The sequence below is a fragment of the Bemisia tabaci genome, chromosome 4 (genome assembly GCF_918797505.1).
Source record: "Bemisia tabaci chromosome 4, PGI_BMITA_v3".
Taxonomy (NCBI): domain Eukaryota; kingdom Metazoa; phylum Arthropoda; class Insecta; order Hemiptera; family Aleyrodidae; genus Bemisia; species Bemisia tabaci.
Genome location: NC_092796.1, coordinates 18,422,482 through 18,441,725, shown reverse-complemented (window position 1 = coordinate 18,441,725; position 19,244 = coordinate 18,422,482). Strand labels below are relative to the sequence as shown.

The 19,244-nt window shown below is 34.2% G+C and overlaps 2 protein-coding genes and 1 long non-coding RNA gene across 3 annotated transcripts in view; 2 read left to right on the top strand and 1 right to left on the bottom strand.

The window, feature by feature from the left end:
* Nucleotides 1–4,585, top strand: part of schlank (ceramide synthase schlank) — a 13,359-nt gene extending 8,774 nt beyond the window's left edge. The window contains exon 7 of the mRNA XM_019047475.2: nt 195–4,585. Within this exon, the coding sequence (XP_018903020.1) occupies nt 195–323 (129 nt within the window). The 3' untranslated portion in view covers nt 324–4,585. The remainder of the gene's footprint in view (nt 1–194) is intronic.
* Nucleotides 1–17,623, top strand: part of LOC140224440 (uncharacterized) — a 31,505-nt gene extending 13,882 nt beyond the window's left edge. The window contains exons 2-6 of the long non-coding RNA XR_011899718.1: nt 6,104–6,313; nt 7,054–7,316; nt 9,671–9,790; nt 14,376–14,511; nt 15,690–17,623. This is a non-coding gene — a long non-coding RNA (uncharacterized lncRNA). The remainder of the gene's footprint in view (nt 1–6,103; nt 6,314–7,053; nt 7,317–9,670; nt 9,791–14,375; nt 14,512–15,689) is intronic.
* On the bottom strand, nt 4,335–19,244 carry LOC109034367 (uncharacterized; the record flags this gene model as incomplete). Its single annotated transcript, XM_019047474.2, is given in 13 exon segments — nt 4,335–6,279; nt 6,489–6,644; nt 7,028–7,240; nt 7,929–8,110; nt 8,864–9,043; nt 9,799–9,990; nt 10,472–10,622; nt 11,297–11,824; nt 12,488–13,057; nt 16,260–16,323; nt 16,738–16,857; nt 17,413–17,518; nt 19,049–19,244. Coding segments are annotated over 13 exon segments (2,727 nt in total). The 3' UTR covers nt 4,335–6,152.

Sequence of the window (19,244 nt, the reverse complement as noted above, 5' to 3'; positions counted from 1 at the left end):
ATTTGCCGCATGTCTCAATGGAAATCTCTTGAAATTTTCAGAAAAATGTATACTACTGTCCTCCAGTAAAATATGAATCATCCAATGAAAGTTGGCAATGGCTCATGTGACTTGGTTTCTCTCCACTGAATGAGGTCCATTTGATGTGTCACTTCCTTCTCTTTACCTCAATATTGACTTTTTTCTTTCCCCAGATGGAGAAAGACTTGCGGAGTGGATCTAGTGACGATGACTCATCAGACGATGTACCTTCCTCACCGACCAACAACCACAAAGCAACAGAAAACCATCAGTCAAATAATCATAGTCATGGAGATAGCTAGTCCTGAGGCACTCTGTCTAGTTAAGTTTTCTTTTTATAATTTTTTTTCTTTTCTTCATTTTGAAAATGAAATCCTAATTTTTTCAACTTTCTAGTTTCTTGATGAAGCAGTTTTCTTTTATTTCATTCCGCCTCCACAACTTACATTTGTACAAAACTCATGTGTCATTTTCACTGGAAGGTCAACTAAGTTTAGATTTTAAGTGTGTGAAACGGTTGAAAGTATTCGCTGAAAACCGTATGGTATAGACTGATTCTTTGCCGAGGTTACTCAAGAAATTAGTTGGTTACTTCAGAAAAACAGTAGTTAAATAAGCTATCAGACAAATTGCAGGTTTGTAGAGTAACTGATACATTTTTTTCATTAGAATTTACCGTCAAGTTAGGTTTTTTAAAACATTTTTATCATTATTGGTATGAATTGGGAGAAAATTCTATTATGCAGCCCTGCATAAGATCCCATAGTACACCACCAATCAATCATAAGACACCAATCTGTGAATTTTACATGGCACTTTTTTCGTCAAAAACTTTTTCAACCGTAACTTTCTGTTGAAGTCTATGAGGATTAAAAATCCACATAACAATGTCATTACAAGGCAAAAATAATGCTATTCTTGCTGAAGAAACATTTACTAATTCTTACTACTTTTTGAACGAAGAGATTCAGATATTTTTGCACATACTAATTTTCCAAAAAAGCTATGTTTGTCTGTTTTCAATTTCACCTACCTTCTCTTTTTTTAATTTTCTACCTATTCATACTCATTTATATTTGGGGAGATTGTTTTTCTTTTAAAGACTGTTCTTGGTTTTGTTATCATGAAATCATAAAGCGCATTGAGGCTGCAGAAATTTTGAACAAACGAAGTTTGCAATGTATCAAACAATGAGCATTGAAATTTCTTTGAAAAAAATTCAGTGCAAAGCATTTCAGGACCTGTCAAAGCCGAAAAATGTTAATGTTTGTTTTGTTTTTAGAATTGATTTCTGATAAGTTGTAAAAAATAAGATATTCAATATCTTTTTTCTCTGAAAATAACCAACACCTTGATTCAGTCAGTGCTTGCATTCCTGTGAATAGTTTTTTTCATCTCTTTTTAAACAAAAAAACATCTGTTTTTTGCTGAGAATGGCCCTTTTTTCCATAGACGGAATATGTCATTCTTGTGCATATTCCTCTCTGTTCATCACACAAAGTTGTTCATGAGTTCCATTTTCTTTAACCAAGAAATGGTAATTCCAATTTTTCTTCTCATAGCAGTCTGCCCCATTAATGTTTGGTTTCTTTTTTTAAAGAAGAAAGTTTTGCATTTTCTACTAAAATTTAAATGGTTCTGTTAAATTGAAATGTTCTCTCAGATATTTTTTTTGACTCTGGCAGTCAAGGAAAAAAAATTCCCCACAAATGGCTTTTCTACTGCTTCAATTGCTCTCATGAATGTCGGATTTTTTATTTTCTTCTATGTTTTCTAGTGTTTTAATGGCTAGGAAGTTGTTGGCACCGGCAGAATCCAAAATCTGATTTTTTTTTTTTTTTTTAAATTAATTTATTTTGTGATATTTGAAGCTTTGTTCTCTAAAATTGCTTTCTTAACTTCTTTCCGTGTAATGATAAGCTCGCATTTTGGTTTTAGGCTTTTTAGATCTCAAAAATTACGTACACTTAAGACATAACGCATTGCTTTTACAAGCTTTATTATAATTTGAATAATGTCAAAACTTTACCGGTTATTTTTTTTATAAGATCTTTTTCATAGTTCCTTACAAGCTGTGTGAGATTGGTAGGTTTTGAACAGAGCCTGGATACATTCAAGGAGTGAGTCGGCTTAGCCAATTCTTTCTCATCCCTTCATTTGAGAGCACCAAGCAAACCTTAAACACAGTCATCTTGGAGTTATTTTTAATATTAATGTATATCCCAGCATACCCAAGAAAATTCCATTTGGCAATTCACCTACATAAACTAGCTCATAATGCATTGTATGCTGTGCTCTTGTGAACAGTGAATATGCCTTCTCTCAGATTTCTTTGAAGATGCTCGCTGTTCTCTCAAACCTGCTATTTCACTGAAGAATTATTGGGTCCTTTAGTGTCGGGATTTTCCTCAAGTTTGTGTCATTTCTCAAAAACAAGTCTTGCGAAAATGCATGCAGTCGAAACTTATTTTTCTGTCCATCATGAAGAACTGCTATGTCTCTCTCGTAACTTAATTCTGAAGGGATTTTAAAGAGATCATTGTTTTATTTGACTTTTTAAAAACGTTGGAAACAACTTTTTATAAGTGAAGCTTTTTATGGAGGCTAAACTGATCCATCACTAGTAAGTGAGGAAATTGACCCATAAATGTGACTGACAAATTCACTTTGAGGAAAAGGCATAACTAAGCAACCGTAGCTTCATCTCTAACCGTGAATTTTATTTGAAAAAGACAATTTCTTTTGTCACGTTTTTAAACAATCCACAGAGAAGTTACCTCTTTCATTTTTTGGGTCATATTTTATAATGAGGCTAGTAATATTCCTCTATTTTTCTTTCCTCACTTAGCAACCAATGGCTCAGGAACTTTGAAGTGTATGGCTTACACTTTTTCCCTAATTTATGTTGCTCTGTTTCTATGGACTGACTTTACATTAGGAGTGACTCATGCTCTTACTCTATCTGTAATTGTGTTTTTAAAGTCCTACGTCCGAAGAAAATGTTAATCTGCATGCTGATTTGTTGTTTATCATAGGTAAACCTCTGAGATAGTGGACACTGATGCGTCCTTAGATAACGTCTATTTTAGTGTGACAGGTATGTAGGTACTATTTATACAAACCTATCAGGGAGATCTGACCAGTCCTTGTCGATCCAGAGACCTCTCACTTTTTAGAGGTGAAAATCCATGAAAAAATTAAAGACTCGAAATTTTGAGGGCCTGAAAATCAGCTAGTACAGAGAAGTTTCCACTAACAGAGGTTTACTTGAAATTTATTTTCGTCTTGATTTTAAAAATTCTCTGTGAACTCTCGCTTGATCCCATGATTTTCTTGTGTGTTGGACATAACCTGAATTAACCAATTACGAGTTCACAACTTTCAAATGCTTGGTGTGCCTAATAATAATGAGTTCTATGTTCATTACAGAAAAGATACACATTCTTGCACCCATTAGTGTATTATTTTCTGTAAGATGTTATGATTTTTGGTTAGTTATTTCTTTAAGGTTATCTTTATGGTTACTATAATTCTCTCAATGTACTTTTTTATCGTTGTTTTATTTTATCTCTCTCTCTTTTTTGGATATGAATCACTTATTATTGCAATTATTCCTGTTCTGTTTTTCTCCATACCTTCTCTCATGCAAAAAATTCTCTCTTATTGCTTGTGCATTTTGAATTTCATGACCAGTCAAAATGTTTCCTGGTTTATTACAGTTTCTCTTATAGAGGAGAGAACATTTTTGTATTTTGTGGCCAGAATCGACGACTTAGCTCCGAGAGAAATCGAGAGCTTTTTTCAATGTAATTTTTTGTAATTTTATCTTGTACAGATTTTTTTTTGTTCCAATATCAACTCGATTGTGTAAATAAAAAGAAGGGAAACAAGCAAATAAGTTCGGTCTGTGCAATTTACATAAAGAGATTCCTTTTGACTGTAAGTCAGCAGAATAACCAGTGCCTAATAACACTCAAATGGATAATGCAATTTTTCTCTAAAATATTTAAGATGTTAGAGAAATTTCAAGTCATTATTAAGAGCTATAATTAGTAAATCGTTTTATTGTATTTTCTTTATTCCGAGACCAAATTTTCAAGGGTTTTTTCTTTCTGTTGCTTGACTGCGTGAAGACTGGATATTTTCAGTTACGCGCAAAATGACTGTAGCCTTCTTTCGAGTTAAGTTCGAGTCTAAAAAAAAGTATTATCGGCTCATAGGGAATCTTATTATAAGAAAGGTGTCAAAAATTGCAAGGATTAACCTGTCTAAATTCTACTCTTGAAGTGAAAGGAGAACTCTAAAATATTGTCTTGTTTTCTTTTCTTTTTTTTTTTTTTGGACCCACCTTGTTCTCATAAAGGAGGTTGGATTGGCTTCAAGTACATTTCCTTTTTCTTTCCAGGATTCATTCTTACATTTTTGTAACATTTTTATTCTGAATTATCTTCTTAAAGGTATTTGTATGTTTGCTCTAACCAGAGAAGGCCTGTGAAAGTTTCTGTACATCATTTTGCATTTTAACTTCTATTTCGGTCTGTAATAAAATAAATGACAAATAGTAGATATTTTATTGTCATCCTTGTCACTCATTTTTCTTTTCTACACAAAATAGTCAAGTCTAAGTCTAATAGCTCAGTAATATAATTGTACTTTTTTTGAACCTCCGTGTATTTTATCATTTGGTATGTCTAATACACTCTTAATGGCAGGAGAATCCTAAATTTGTCAAAATTTGCAATTATATTGCTGATTGTCGCTTAATTCAAGTCTGCATAAGGAGATTGATAGATTCTGCTAGTTTTAAATGATGCAAATGTGGACTTGTGAAGACTTCCTAAAATCGACATAAAACCTTGCATAAAGAACTGAAAAATGTGCGCAGAGATAGGTCGATATTTTCAAATGTTGAGGTGTAGTAATTCTTTGCAGTTTACTGTAAGGCAAGATCATTTCAAATTAATACGGAAGTCTAAATGGATGTCGAGCACCTTACACTAAACTTAGCGAATTTTTGGGTCGTACAGCAGGGCCAGTTCAATAAGTGTTGCCATCCTGGCAGTTTCCAAGGGAACTGCTCAATATTATATCAGTTGCATTATAACGTGTTTTGAAACAAGTTGCAATACTTGCAAATTTATTTTGATTAAAAAGGATCAATGATTTCTTATGATACTGCTCCAGCAAAAATCATTCCCATTGTCTTAGCCAAAAATTTAAATTAAAACTAAACTTAGGAATTGTGGTATTTTTAAATTACCAGGGGACTTCAATCCCTGGCATGCGGCCGAACCCTGTCAAGTGCTTTGGCCTTTTCCGATATTAATCTGTTGATAAAACCATGAAAGAACGAGCATGCACAACGGTTCAGGTGCCAGGAGTGGATAAGAAACCGGTTTGTGACATGATGAGCGTTACAGGCTACCCTTATGATTTTATACTGTAGAGTAGGATTCGTATAATTCAATTGTAAGGCTTCAAGATTTTTTTTTTTTTTTTACTAGCATTTTTTGTCCTTCAAACACGAAATTGCAATATTAGATACTTCAAAATGTAACATTGGTAGTCAGAGGAAGAAACTCTAGCTCAGTGATGCTGTTGTGTCCATTTTTATTTTCAATACATAGATGATGATGACCTTATGAAGTAAAAAATTTGAGAAGAAAAAAAAACTTTTTTGAAAGAATGTTCAAGACCTTTGAAAGGAATTTCCTTATCTGTTAACCGTATACAATATCAGTAACTAATTACATCAAATTCTGAGAAGTTCTGTTAGAAATCAGTGAAACAATATGTTGTAAATTTTCATAATATCTAATATCCACAAGAAATCACATTCAAGTACAAGAAAAACAGTACTTTACAAGGGAATTATCTATGACAATTTAGGAACTTGGCAAAATGACAGTCTTTCTATTTGATAAGGTTTTTACTCTTCAATACCTCCCTTGATTATAATGGTTGGAAAAAATGTAGGAATCACGAATTTTACTGTGGTTGGGAAGGTTATTTGTAAACAAAATAATTTTTTCTTTCAGTGTTCAAAAGAATTGCTAAAATTTTTTAAAGTTTTTTTCTTCAGCTAACTGGAGAATGATGATTCAATCAGGAAAAAGCAGACTCCTCTTTGTTCAGCCCAGACGAATATGAGACTTGCCCATCATTGTTGGACTTGCAGTTGCTGGCCGGTTACAAACTCGCATTTCCACTGCTACTTTGGTCACCTTCCGATCAAATGTTTCTGGAGTCAAGGACTCTCTAGAACACCAAAGAAGTTCAACATCATTCAAAGGTGAAATTATCTCCTACATGTAATATTAATTCTCTCAATGAACAAAATGTTCTTCTCGTCTGCATTTACAGTTTTAGATGTAAGCATCAAATTGTAACTTTACAACATCAGTTCATTTATTAAATTAAATGATGATTCAACTCCTACGAAAGATAAACGACTAAAGGTTATTTACCGCAAATGCTCCCGCAGCTCAGCTGTAGAGTGTGCTGCTGCCTTGCACTCTAAAATATCTCTTTCTTTTTTCAGTTGCAAAGCTCTAATTCTGCTCTCTTTTGCAGTTATGAGCTCTCTTAGTCCTTTCTCCTTCTCTGCTTCGAACGCTTTGACCCTGTAAAAAATCATTCACCATTCAAAATTAATCTTCTATTCTATCCCTCTCTTTGAGATTACTGACTAAAAATCGATGGATTCATCAGCTATTTCAAGTTTCTTGTTAAAAGCAATTATTGTGATACTCGCGCGGTGGTGCATATGATCACCAATACGTTTTCCTTTTGCAATTAAACACAAAATGGTAGATGAGAAAAGCTTTTCCCTATTAAAATTTTCTTTCTTAATATGTTGAATAGTAATGTAAACTGCAACATTTTAGAATTACGAAATTTCATGTTGTCCTCTATTTTGTAAACAAGAGTGTTTGCTTGTGATGCATTGCTCAGAAAAGATCTAAGTGGATTACTGGTTAGAATCTTATCTCACATTCTTCCTTACCGTTTAAATCGTTGGGCATGTTGCAGCTGTCGCTCTCTATTCTCGCACTCTGTTCTGAGTCGTTTGGTCTGCAGTTGGATACTTGCACTAGCCTCAGCTCGTTGAACTGCTTGCCATTGAAGTATCATCACATGATCTTGCCATCGCTCCAAACCCTGGTCCAGCTCCCTGGCAAGAGAACGTACTTGCTCACTTCTCAGCTCTCGTAATGCACTGCAAAGATACACAATGATCAGCTCTCATATTTGTATTTAATTCATCGAGCCTATGGATATTAATGAGTGTGAAGGTGAGTGGGTGTGTGTTTTAATAACTAAGTCCTTTTTCTCAAACATTAGAATATGATTAAAAGGCCTACGCAGGACCCATAATACTATTTTTATTGATAAAAAATAGATCAGGTCATAAAAAATTGATTCTGTAAAAAATTGTTTGTGACAATGTCCCCTGTGTCAATATAACAATCCCTTAGATGCTGATTGAATTATATCAAATTTTTCAAACAGAGCGTAAGTGCATTGTTTGATTTCTAAACGGCTTACAAAATTTTATTCAGTTATCTATCCACTGGAGCACTGATATCTCTAAAAATGTTTACCATTTTTCTCCAAGTTCTTCATAGATATAACAGAATTTTGTATTGTCTTTATTATTGAGGTGGCAGGTATATAAATTTATGTGCAAGTCGCTTCTACGGCGCTCTAGGGCGCTCTGCGATGCCTACCCGTCACAGGAATCTGTCATGGTAGAGATCTTCTGGAAGCTGGCATCTCTCCATCTCTTGCCAGATATAGGTATATAAATGAAATGTTACAAACAGGGCAATGATCATACATTCCTCTCAAAACAATAGATTCAATGTGCAATTTATCTCACTAACCGGATGAAAAAACCTTCTTACCTATTCATTTTCAATTGTTGGAGCCTACTGTGAACTTGGTCTGTGTATCTTTGCCAAGCACGTTCCTCTCGCCTATGGCATTCCTCCAGTTTCTGCTTTCGCGTAATGGCCTCATTCGTCAACAACTCTTCCATGCGAGTCATGTGTTTCAAACATTTCAGTCTATTTCCTGAGACTATCTTCTGCAAATTTCAAACATCAACAGCAAGCATCATTTTAATTTTTGAACATGTGTTACAGGACAATCTCAAGTTTAAATTTTCAAATTATCGCTTTTTTTTAGGTTCTTGTGAACATCCAAGTTTCGAAAAACATCCTCCTGTGATAGATGAATAATAAACAACGTAAATACATAAATAGTTTATGTAATGAATTTATAACATCCTTCGATGACCTATTCCATTCGCATCAAAAGCTTGCCTCCTCTCTAATTTTCATCAATCCCCCCCCCCCCCCCAATTTTATGATTAAATAATTTCACCCACCTTGCAAATCAATACAACCAGGGACCATTCATAGAATTTTATCAAAGCAGGTTCTTTTCTACTAAAGAATCATAATGAATTTTGATCAATTCGTTGATTAATTAAACCATGAATTATTTTTTTTATTCTTTACAGTGTAATTAATATTTACCAAAAGGTTTGTGTTCAGTAAAAACCAATTGATAGCTAAAATCAACAAATGCAAATGCGTTTCTCATATTGCGATGTTGTTAGCCTCCGCTCATGTTTTGGTTTTTGTGCAGGAAAACTGAATAACAGTTACCATTGACGTTTATCGTAAATTTACTTAATTTGATTTAAAAAATTGCGAAGAAGCATTCTGGTTAGTTTTCCTTTAGAAAACTGTAACATGATCGGAGATTTTTAAATTTTATCTCTATCTTGCTGCGCATAAAAAATACAAGCAAGAAACTCTGCCTCCAATCGAACCTTGTAAGTGTTGGCTTTAAGCTGTTGTCGATTTATTTCAGCCTGCTCCAATTTATTGTCCATTTCCTCTATATGATGGAACCTCTTCAAAGTGTCTAAAGATTTCTGCTGGTGCTGATTTGCATTCAGTTGGGTCTTCCTGTTTTCGCATTGTTCATGCCTTGTCATTGTCTCGAGCATCTGTATTTCAACAAAATTCATTTGCTCAAATGGACTTTTCAACATTTGAAATTTCCCTCTGAATTTACATGTTGATGACCACCTAATTGTACAATTATTTTGACAGCAAATCGTGAAATTTACTTATACTTTGTCTTTTACTTTTGGGATGAAGAATTATGGTCTTATGTTACAATAAATATTCTGGTCAAACTGAAAATGACTCAAAAATATACATCTTATGTGATATCTTAAGATAATTCAACAGAAGTGCAGAACTATAATACTATGGTCGCAGTTAACAGGTCAGCAAAAAAGAATGAGATCTAATATTGATTTATCAAAATTGCCCCTCTAGAAACACTGTGAATGATTTCTGAGGAGAACAGGCGGATGATATTTGAGAAAAACACAGTGAATGACTTTCTTCAAAGAAATGTGGTAGATTCACAGAGCAATCAATTTTTTTTTCATTTAGGGATATCTTTTTTCATATCGGACGCAAGAATTTGCGCAGGGACATAATATTTATTGCTTGATATTTAGCGTTATGATCATGTAACAAGAGCATCTGGTTGATACATTAACCCAAAGCATACCACACAATTAGTTGTTTCAATTTTTCTTTTCATTCTTATTCTGTTGCAGATTGGAAAGGCACCCGAACCAAATTATGAATTAGATTTTCTTTGTGTGTTTGACATTTAAGGACACAAAATTAATGGCAAGGAAGATGAGTTTGGAAATAAAAGGAAGATTTTAAAGCAGGTACTTACTCTTTTCCTCTCCATCTCTTGCAAACTTCGCTGAACTTTTTCATCTCGCATTCGCAAATTTTCTTCAAGTATTTTTTGTGATTCATGCAAACTTAGCTTAACCTCTTCCATTTTTAGTCTGTTCATATTTTGTTCCAGCTGTCGTTTCTCCTGAATGTATTTCTGCCATTTGTTTTTCAGTTCATTCTCAAACTGAAATTATTTTTAAAGAAAACGTTTTTAAATAATCCATTTTTTATACAAGATTTTTTAACGATGAGCTTATCATCTATCTAAAATGGAACTACTGTGAAAGAATGTCATAAATCCTCCTTGGTAACATAGCCAAAGCTCGTTTTAGTTAAACAGTGGGCTCAGTGTGGAAAATGTCTTAGTATGATGAAAAATCCTTAATTTTGGCTAAAATAAACCTTCAGACCTTTGCTAAAGCGGCCTTTTAGTACATAATGAAAGTCATAATGCTCGAATCATGATTTTTCTTGTGATCTATGGAAGAATTGCCATATTTCAGAGGGGGTCCAGAAATGATCCTTATTGGGGGTCCAAAAACGGCCCTTTTTGTTATCTTTGTTTTGTGACAAAAATGTGACAACCTCATAGAAACTCCATTCAAGGAATGCAAGTGTTGATTGATGGGGCTACTTTTAATCAACGGGTACCTATGTGTATTTACCTTTGCTTTTGCCAATCGATCAGCTTCCCAACGCTGCTGCACTTGATAAGCTAGCTCTTTGTTAGCTCTCTCTTGCTCTTTCTTCATTGCCATCGACTCCAAAATTCTCAGATCGTGGTTCGAAATATTCATTGGAGTTGCTCTCAGAGAACTGAAAAAGCACCAATAGTCTTGAAATCAGCTAAAAGATCAAACTATTCTGCTCGGTTTCTCTGTGGACAGAGTTTTATTTTAAAATAATTGTTTTACAAAAATTTAAAATTGAGTCTTTCTATGTTGAAACTATGAAGTGTTGAATTATTCAGGGAATGCAAGTTAATGGTTTTTCTTTGTACAAATATTCAAGCTCTTTTCCATCATATCTACCACAAGATTAGAAATCCAGCTTTTTTCTAATATCCTTAATCAATTAATTTTAATCATGACAACAGGCATTGCTCTGTTGTAAATGAATCTTTTAAAAGGTGCCGGTACTGAATTTCTTGCAACCTCTGATATTACTTGACCCAGGGAAAGGTCAAAGAGGGAAATCGCTCCTCCCAATCCTAAGAAAAGCAGTGATTGAGAGGGGAGGAAAGATATAGAAGAACTTTCATGTTTTTCATACAAAAACATGGCCCTAGCTTACTTATTTGAGGAAACCCCGTTTGAACATCAAAGGCAGGAAAACAATATTTTTTTTGTCCTATTCTCCTAAGTAATTACACTGGAGTAATTACCTCCTATTTACACTGATATGTTGAGGTGTCTTTAGAGCGAGTTCGGTTTTAAATTCCTTTTATTATTTTGTAAGGAGCCACCTTGAATGCAGTTTGAATAAAATACCTGACAAAGGAGTTTCTCAATATATTACTCTTCTTCCCACAAGTATCCATAACAGAGCAGCTGTGTTCATGGCTTCCCCTTGGTTTGTTCTCAGTTAGGTTTTTTATTTGATCTTCATTTCTTTCTTTTTCATTCTCGCGAATTTCATCCGACTCAGATCTTCCATATTTACTCTTCCTGTGTTCATTCAGTTTTCTTTTTGGTTTGGATACCTCTGTTTGCTGGGAGCATCTCTTTGATCTGACTGACCCACCACTATTTCTCTGTGAACTACCTCTGGAAGAACACGATTCATTGCCATCCCTTCTTCGAGAACTGTTCTCCTTTTCGTCATAATATTTCTGTCTTGCATTTTTTCCTGCTGCTGGTTTGGATCTTGTTTTAGCATCTATTTTTTTTTCCTTCTTTAGATTCTCTTCAAAAGCTACTTGTTTATTCTTACTTTCCTTCCCATCGAAGGTTTTTAATTTGGTTCCAGATATGAATGACTTGCATTTACTCCCTTTGGTTTTCTTCTTTTTAAGACACCTAGAAATAAAAATTATACATGCTCTCATTTTAAAATATACTTGATTTCTCTGTGGTGTTACCATTTTTAAATTCTTTTCATTGTATGATACTTTTTTTTTCATCGCAAAAGAGAAAGTTTTTAATTTAGAAACAGTAAAATATTAATTTTTATGCCAGAGGCTCGATGACCATAGTGTTTAAAAGCAACCATCAATGATCTATATCTCATTCATCTTTCCCTAAAAGCTGCCAAAAATGTCCTTTGCATTACCCTCAAAGCTTATTGCATACTATATTTTAGGTTTATGTAGGTCTTAAACAAATTACATTGAAAGCTAGTGTAACAAGCGTCAAGCTCCTACAAACTGTAATCCAATCCCTTCAACAATTTTCTTAAAACAGGCCATCTCCCAATTTTTGTAACAGCTTTTGTACCTTTTTCGTCACCAATTGATGGAAGTATTTCAGAATGAATATCATATGTATTAAGGTGACGATGATGTCACTGAATGAATTTTCTAGCAGGCAGTGCCTTCATGGCCTTGAAACTTGGCATTTAGGCAAACTGTATTATTCTAGGCTCATCTGTAGAATTAAGCACTCAGTCAGTCTGATTTTGTGACACTCGTTTTAAACCCACTTTTGAGGATTCAACGCCCCATCCCATAGTTTTCTACTTACTTCGTTTTTGCTTGAGACAGGAAATCACTGACCAACTGTATTCTATCCTGATAATTCTCTGGAGATTGGGACAGATCTGATGTGCAGCGAGACACATGAGAATCTAATGGCACTGGATGGCAGGTTCCAATTTTGGATCGAGGTGTTGACACTGTGTCCGTTGAATTTGGTGCATAATAATCAGGTGTACTACTTACAGAGACCAAAGGCATCGGTGGGAAACAAGGCACTGATTTTGAGCGAGGAGTGGAGGGGGAATTTCGTGATTTGCAGGCAGGGTCGGGTGTCATTTTATGCTTAAATCGTGGGCTTGGTGTGTTATTCTCAGAAGGAGAATATGGAAAGTTTTGATTCTGTCTGAAGATTGACTCCTCCTCAGAGCATAGCCGCAAGTGGTTGTCGATTTCCCTCATACCACTCGACATAGCCTCGGTTGATTTTGACCTTAGTACTGGCGAAGTGTGCCTAGATTGGGAGTGAAAAGAGCGAGATGTGTCTTGAAATGCTGGCGAATGAGATGAAAGGATACTTGAAATGGATGGAGATGAACCATGATTTGTGTGTTCTGCTCTGAAATCAGGAAATATGTGTTGGAAAGTAATTAGTTTTTTTTGTTTGTACGGCCATTTTGTCATCATTTCAGAGCAAAATCATATTCAAGAGAATTGACAGTGGTGATACTGACGATTTTATAAATGGTTAAATTAAAATCCTAAATTCCTAATAAATGATGCAGCACTTCTACTACGAATTGAAGAAAGTTCATCATTATATAGCTCAGAATAGCTCAGTAAATATGATCTGCGTTAAAATTCGTAAGGGTCTTAGCCTTACCTCCGCTGCATTTACTTGAGTTTTACCTACAATAAAACCTACAGAGTTGGACTATGCCAATAACAAACATGGTGAGTGGATTTCACTGAACAACGGAGCCATTTTTGGTGGAACAAAGCAGCAGCATCAGCTGCATACAAATTTTGCCGCACCATGCATTTCCCACCCGTATACTGTAATCAGAAATTCGAAGCCTGAACAGTGTAAGAAACTGCCGTCAACTGTTCAGCTCATAAACCAAGGCCATTCACTTTTGACCCGAGTTTTAAGCTTTTGAAGGACCTCTTAGTTCCTGATTGCGTTTATGATCTTGCCACGTTGTAAATAGTAAACCAATAACACCTGATAAATGTTTTCTATAATTTTGCAACCTGATAATACCACCTTCACTTTGCCCTTGTGGGCAGGTACCCTCTTCGTGCTTTCTTCCTCAGTGAAAAGTTGGACTTGCGGCGAGAGAAAATGGGTACAGAAAGTCAATTATTTCGGCAACTCGTGAATGAAATTATACAACTTTTGTGCATTATAATGCTAAAAGTATGATCAGCAAAATGTTTCTCATAATTTTACGCTTCATCCATTATAATCGGAGGGAAGAAAAATAGCAAAACTTGATCATTGGAATATGTGCGTATTATGTATAAAATGTTATTTCTTTCAGTAAAATGTTCATCTTCGCACATTAATAATAAAAAAAAGAAGAAGAAAATAACAGGTTGTTTGTCCTCTCTTGATTGCCCGATAAGCTTTTCTAGAATCAAGCAACACAGGATCATCAAATAAGACACAGTTTGCATGTTTTCTTTCCAACATTTAATAGGACTATAAACTACAAAAATAAATTTTACACAAAAATATATTATCTGAGTTTGAGTGAAACAACTTTGGTAACTTCAGTCTGAACATAATAAAAGCAATTAGTTTGCGTGTAATGTTTAACTAGGTGAAAATATGTATTGTGGCATAGTCATCACAGGTGTCTTAATGTCTCCTAATGGCAGAGTTATTTGATCCAGCTTCATTAATTTTTGTGCTCTACTTCTGTTTCCTACAGGGCGATTTTGATAAGATATAAATGTTAAAAGTCAGTCAAACATCAAAAGTGGATTGTCAACAACCAGTGTACTTTTTTCGATTCTATTGCAAGAAATGTACTGGAGCATTGTATCAACATCTTTATTGCAGCAAAGGTACTCCATCCTCTTTCCTATTGGAAGGATTTTTTATTTTTTACCTTCAAATAATAGCCATAGCAAACCCTGAGAAGCTGATAAATGTTTATTTTTCACATAAGTGCTTTCATTATGCATTCTTCTAATCTTAAGTTCAGTATCTATTGAATCATAGTTGCCTCTCCGTCTTATGTATGCTAATGGATTTCTCCATTACCAAAACCCTTTCTTTTATATTTAAAGCCATTTTTTCAAATGCTATGTGCGTTGAAAAATTATTATACATTGCTAAAAAAGCAGGGATTGTCCAATAGTTAATGAGTTAATGGGTCAATTGGCGTCACAATTTTTTATTTATAACGTGTGTCGCATGGATTTTCTTTAACATGTTTTAAGAGCGTTCATGATTTCAGTAATAAGGTTTTGCAGTAATTGACTTGAATCAGTGACTAAACTTTGAAAGTTCTTCTTTAAAAAAAAGAATTTAAAGTTTTTTAATCTATTTATTTCATTATTTATTATTACTATTGTTATACCTATCACCTAAAAGAGGAAGGCCTCTTAAAGGTGTGGCACCTAGACCCAGTGTTGCTGGACCGAATGCCCAATGCCTCAAATCTCAAAAATTGAGGTTCAAGGCAAAGAAATTAAGTAACCTAGGCAGTAATATTGATAGGCATATCTTGATGTTGATGTCTGTGCAAAAGAATGAGGCGCAAAACTCATGCATTGAAAGATTTACCCAGCAACTGATGCTTGTGAGATGCCCCTCCTCAAGTATTCCAGGATATGAAGCTCATATTGTTTAAGAGTGATGTGATAAAGTGTAGAAGGGGTGCCGCAGTCAGGAAATACCAGGAAAACTGGGAAATGTGAGGGAATTTTAAAACGTCAGGGAGAGCCTGAAAGTGTCAGGGAAAATGACGTAAGTGTGACCTTTTTTGCCTGTCTAGAATAGATTTGACGTTTCATACAACAAATTTTGCCTGAAAACTATTTCAAATTATGACTTTTTAAGTATCTGGCATATTCTCAATTGTCAGAGAATTCAACCAAAATGTGTCGGGGAAATTAATTTTCTAACTTCCATGGCAACCCTAGTGAAGAAGGTAAGAGCTATTTCAAATAAACTCTCAGTATTGCTAAAATTGCTATAATGGATTTCATATCTTTAATGCGAAGGCATTTATTTTCAGGGATTAAATCATCAAGGCTGATATCGAGTTTGTCTAAGGTGTGTTGGACTGCCTTCTGGAGCCACTGCTGACCGCTTTTTCGAGGATGAGAATGTTATAAATGATAGTAGAATGATTAGGCGAAAATATTAATCGGACGATTGTTGGAAGGAAGACCGTGTTGCGCTCAAGTCAACAACAGCACCAACAGTAGCAGGAGCAGTAGCAACAGCAGGAGTGACAACAGCAACACCAACAACAGCTGTAAAGCCAACAAAAATCTGTCAGTCACTGTAATGAAGCCTTAAAACTGTTTTATAAAATGGGATAAAATCAGAATTTTTGAAACTGCACAGAAATTTAAAATTAAAGAGTGCTGCCCTCTCTTTCGAGTAATGTGCCTTCAATTTAATGACTGTTTGAGTCACCTAGAAGACTGAATTAGAAAACGTCATTAAACTGGTCGAGAAAATTGATTTGTAATATTTTGATGCACAGTATTCTTTTCGAAAGTTGAGATTGTTAGATATTGTGTAATCGATCAGGTGCATATTTTATAATAAACGAAAAAAAACGAAAACAGCAACTTACAGTCCTTTCAAATGGTGGAGAGAAGAATGATGTCGTCTTCTTAAGGATGTTGGTGTGCGGTTTCCTGTAAGTCATTATAATAGATCAATTTTGGTAAAATTTGAACCAGAGGTATTCATTTTATCCATTAATACGTTTTTATTATTAAATTGATTTATCTTAGAAGCTCTTTTTTTCTCAAGCAGAGACTTTTCTCCTATTCCATTACAGTTTTTGTTTAATCAAATTGAGTTTCTATTATATTCTTTAATTTTTTCAATCATTTTTTTTTCAATGCGTCGTCTGACTTTCTACCTGTATTAATAAGTGATGGAAGATGTATACTTAGTAGAAAATGTAAATGTATTCAAATGTATTTGAATGATGCGTAGTAATTAAATTTATCAGAACTTGAATGAAGAAAGTCAGCAAATATTAATGAAAAGAGTCTCAGTTGATTGTTTTATGAACAGATGAGACTTATCAGGAAATATTATACCTCTAGAGCAAGTTGAAAGACATGTTAGATTATCCTTATGGTGCGCCAAATCCAAACTTTTTATGAGAGTTTCATCAGCTATGATATCATTCCGTATCTTACGAACCAAGTCTAGTTTTTCTGTGAAGTGAAGGGAAAAAAATGAACCAGATTCAATATCATTTTGAATTCATAGGAGCTCTGTAGAGAGACAATACATTTTCTGTGCTTAGTGGGGAATATATCTATGGAAATGTTTCCCTTCTTTGCTATGCAGGTCAGTGACTTCATGGCATTATCATGAATATCTGTACTAGATCGTGGTAGTTCATGCGTTAACAGCAAATTATGTAAGGGAAACTTTTCTTTTCTTATTTTTTTTTCTTCTATTTGTTCTTACAAATTAAGTTCCTAATGCATTTTTGTATGTGTTAGATCATTAATGTATTTACAATGCAGGAGTCTGCTCTTTAACACTTTTCAATTTATGGAAAAATTGTTGATCAAATAAAATCCTTTCCCTGTAGGCACTGTGTCCTTTCTTCAAAAAATCTTTTCTGCTATTGATAGTTACAAATTTATAACAACACTGTTTGAATTATTTTTATTGAAACGAACGTTCAAAGGAAGAATGAAGTCACTGCCAAAATATTAAAATAGAAATCAGAGAACAAGCTGAAATCCGTGAAATCTTACTTTGTCGGTCTGTTTCCCTTTGAAGAAATACATCAGTAACATATTTTGGGTGAACTCCCAAATCATCCGCAATTTGTGAAGTGCTTTGATATAAAAGCTCAACTGGCTGGAAGAAAATATGATCATTATTAAGCAATCCACCAATTATCAATGGTCTTCTCTTGCAGGAGAAGTGTCCAAGTCTTCCAATAAAGTATTACTTAGATTTAAATGTATTTTTTTTTTTTTTTTTTTTTTTTTTTTTTTAAACTAAGGGATAAGCCCCTTTTTTCTTCCTGCAACCTGTTGAAGTTTGTTGAAACCATCTTGTTGAAATTTTGTATCTGTGGACTTTATAAGACAAGATTTAGGAGAATGGAATTATGTGATCGGTCGGTTTTGTAAGTTGTCCTCTTTGTCGTGCTGATAAAGGGTGTAATCAATGAGAAGCTAAAGACACCTCTTAAGTTGCCGATAAATTCTCGTCAAATTAACCCTTTATTGGCACAAAAAAGAGGACGACTGATGAATCGGACCAATCACATTACCCTATTTCTGCTTTATCTTGTCTCATCCGGTCGACGCACACAAAATTTTGACAATCAGGCAGCTGTCTCTGGATGAATTTTCTCCAAGTTAATATTTGAGTTGGGTATTTAAGTTTGCACCTTATTGAAGTGGTATCTATCGGAAGAGACTCGGTGACCTGAACTTGCAATGGAGAAAAGTGAGTTCGAAGTCTTATCCCTCCATGAAGCTTGTAGAAAAATCAAACTTTGGGTCCACTTTTTGCGCATATACTACCTATATATTTTTCGTGGACAGTAAAATTTTTACAGGAAAAAATATACTCCTAAACGAGCTCAGAATCATCCTTAACTCAAATTTTTTTTTCTTTATGTCTTTTGGTTTTCAATTGCAAAATCCAAATTTTGGTAATTGTACCCTTAGTTCACGATATAAATACTTATATATTCGCTTTACTTTACACCTTTCAGAATTTGATTAATTAATCGAGTTAATGATTTAACACTCACGCAAAAAAAAAAAAAAAAAAAAAAAAAAAAAAAAAAAAAAAAAAGTTTTATGTACAAGATTGTCCATTTTCATATGTTATATTATGGTTAGATCAATGGCGTTGGAGAGAGATCAGAAGACATATTTTGTTGTACCTACATCGGTGTACTTACACTTTATCCATGCTTTTTTTTTTCTTTTTTTTTTATTAGTTCTTTCTTTTATAGGTACCTAAGTACTATTATTTTTTAATTATATTTTTTAGCATGCACTTTGTCATGAAATTGTTTCAAGAATACTTCCAAAATCGAAGCAAAGCTTCCAAAAAAGAAGTTATAAAATTCTCCATTGAAGGGTCTGTTGTGAGAACATAATAACATGATTTTAATCGTTAGTTTTGAGTTGAGCTTTTTTTGAGTATTACTTGTAAAAAAAAATAACCATCAACACTGTACTATCTGAGACTCACAGTTTCAGATAGTTCATATGTACATCATAAAAATTGGCTACCACATTGCATTTGTAGTGGTCTTTAGAGGAACAGTATTTTTTGCAGTTTATTCTGCCTCAAGGCTGTTAAAAAGTTTTTTTTTTTTGGATCGGGAATATTCTCTTGTAAGTAAATAACAATGTCACTTACCTTGATTCCCGCTTTTTTACAAGCCCTTAATGAGCGCGGGCTGGTGAGAACGTAAGGGCATCCAGCAGAAATGATAGAAGACTCAAAGTTATTTAAGTTAAGTGGAACAACGGGCATCTTCTTCCGGCAATTTGTCATAGCTTGCCAAAAAACTAATCAATTTCAAGTCTCCACCAACCACTCACAAAATGAAAAC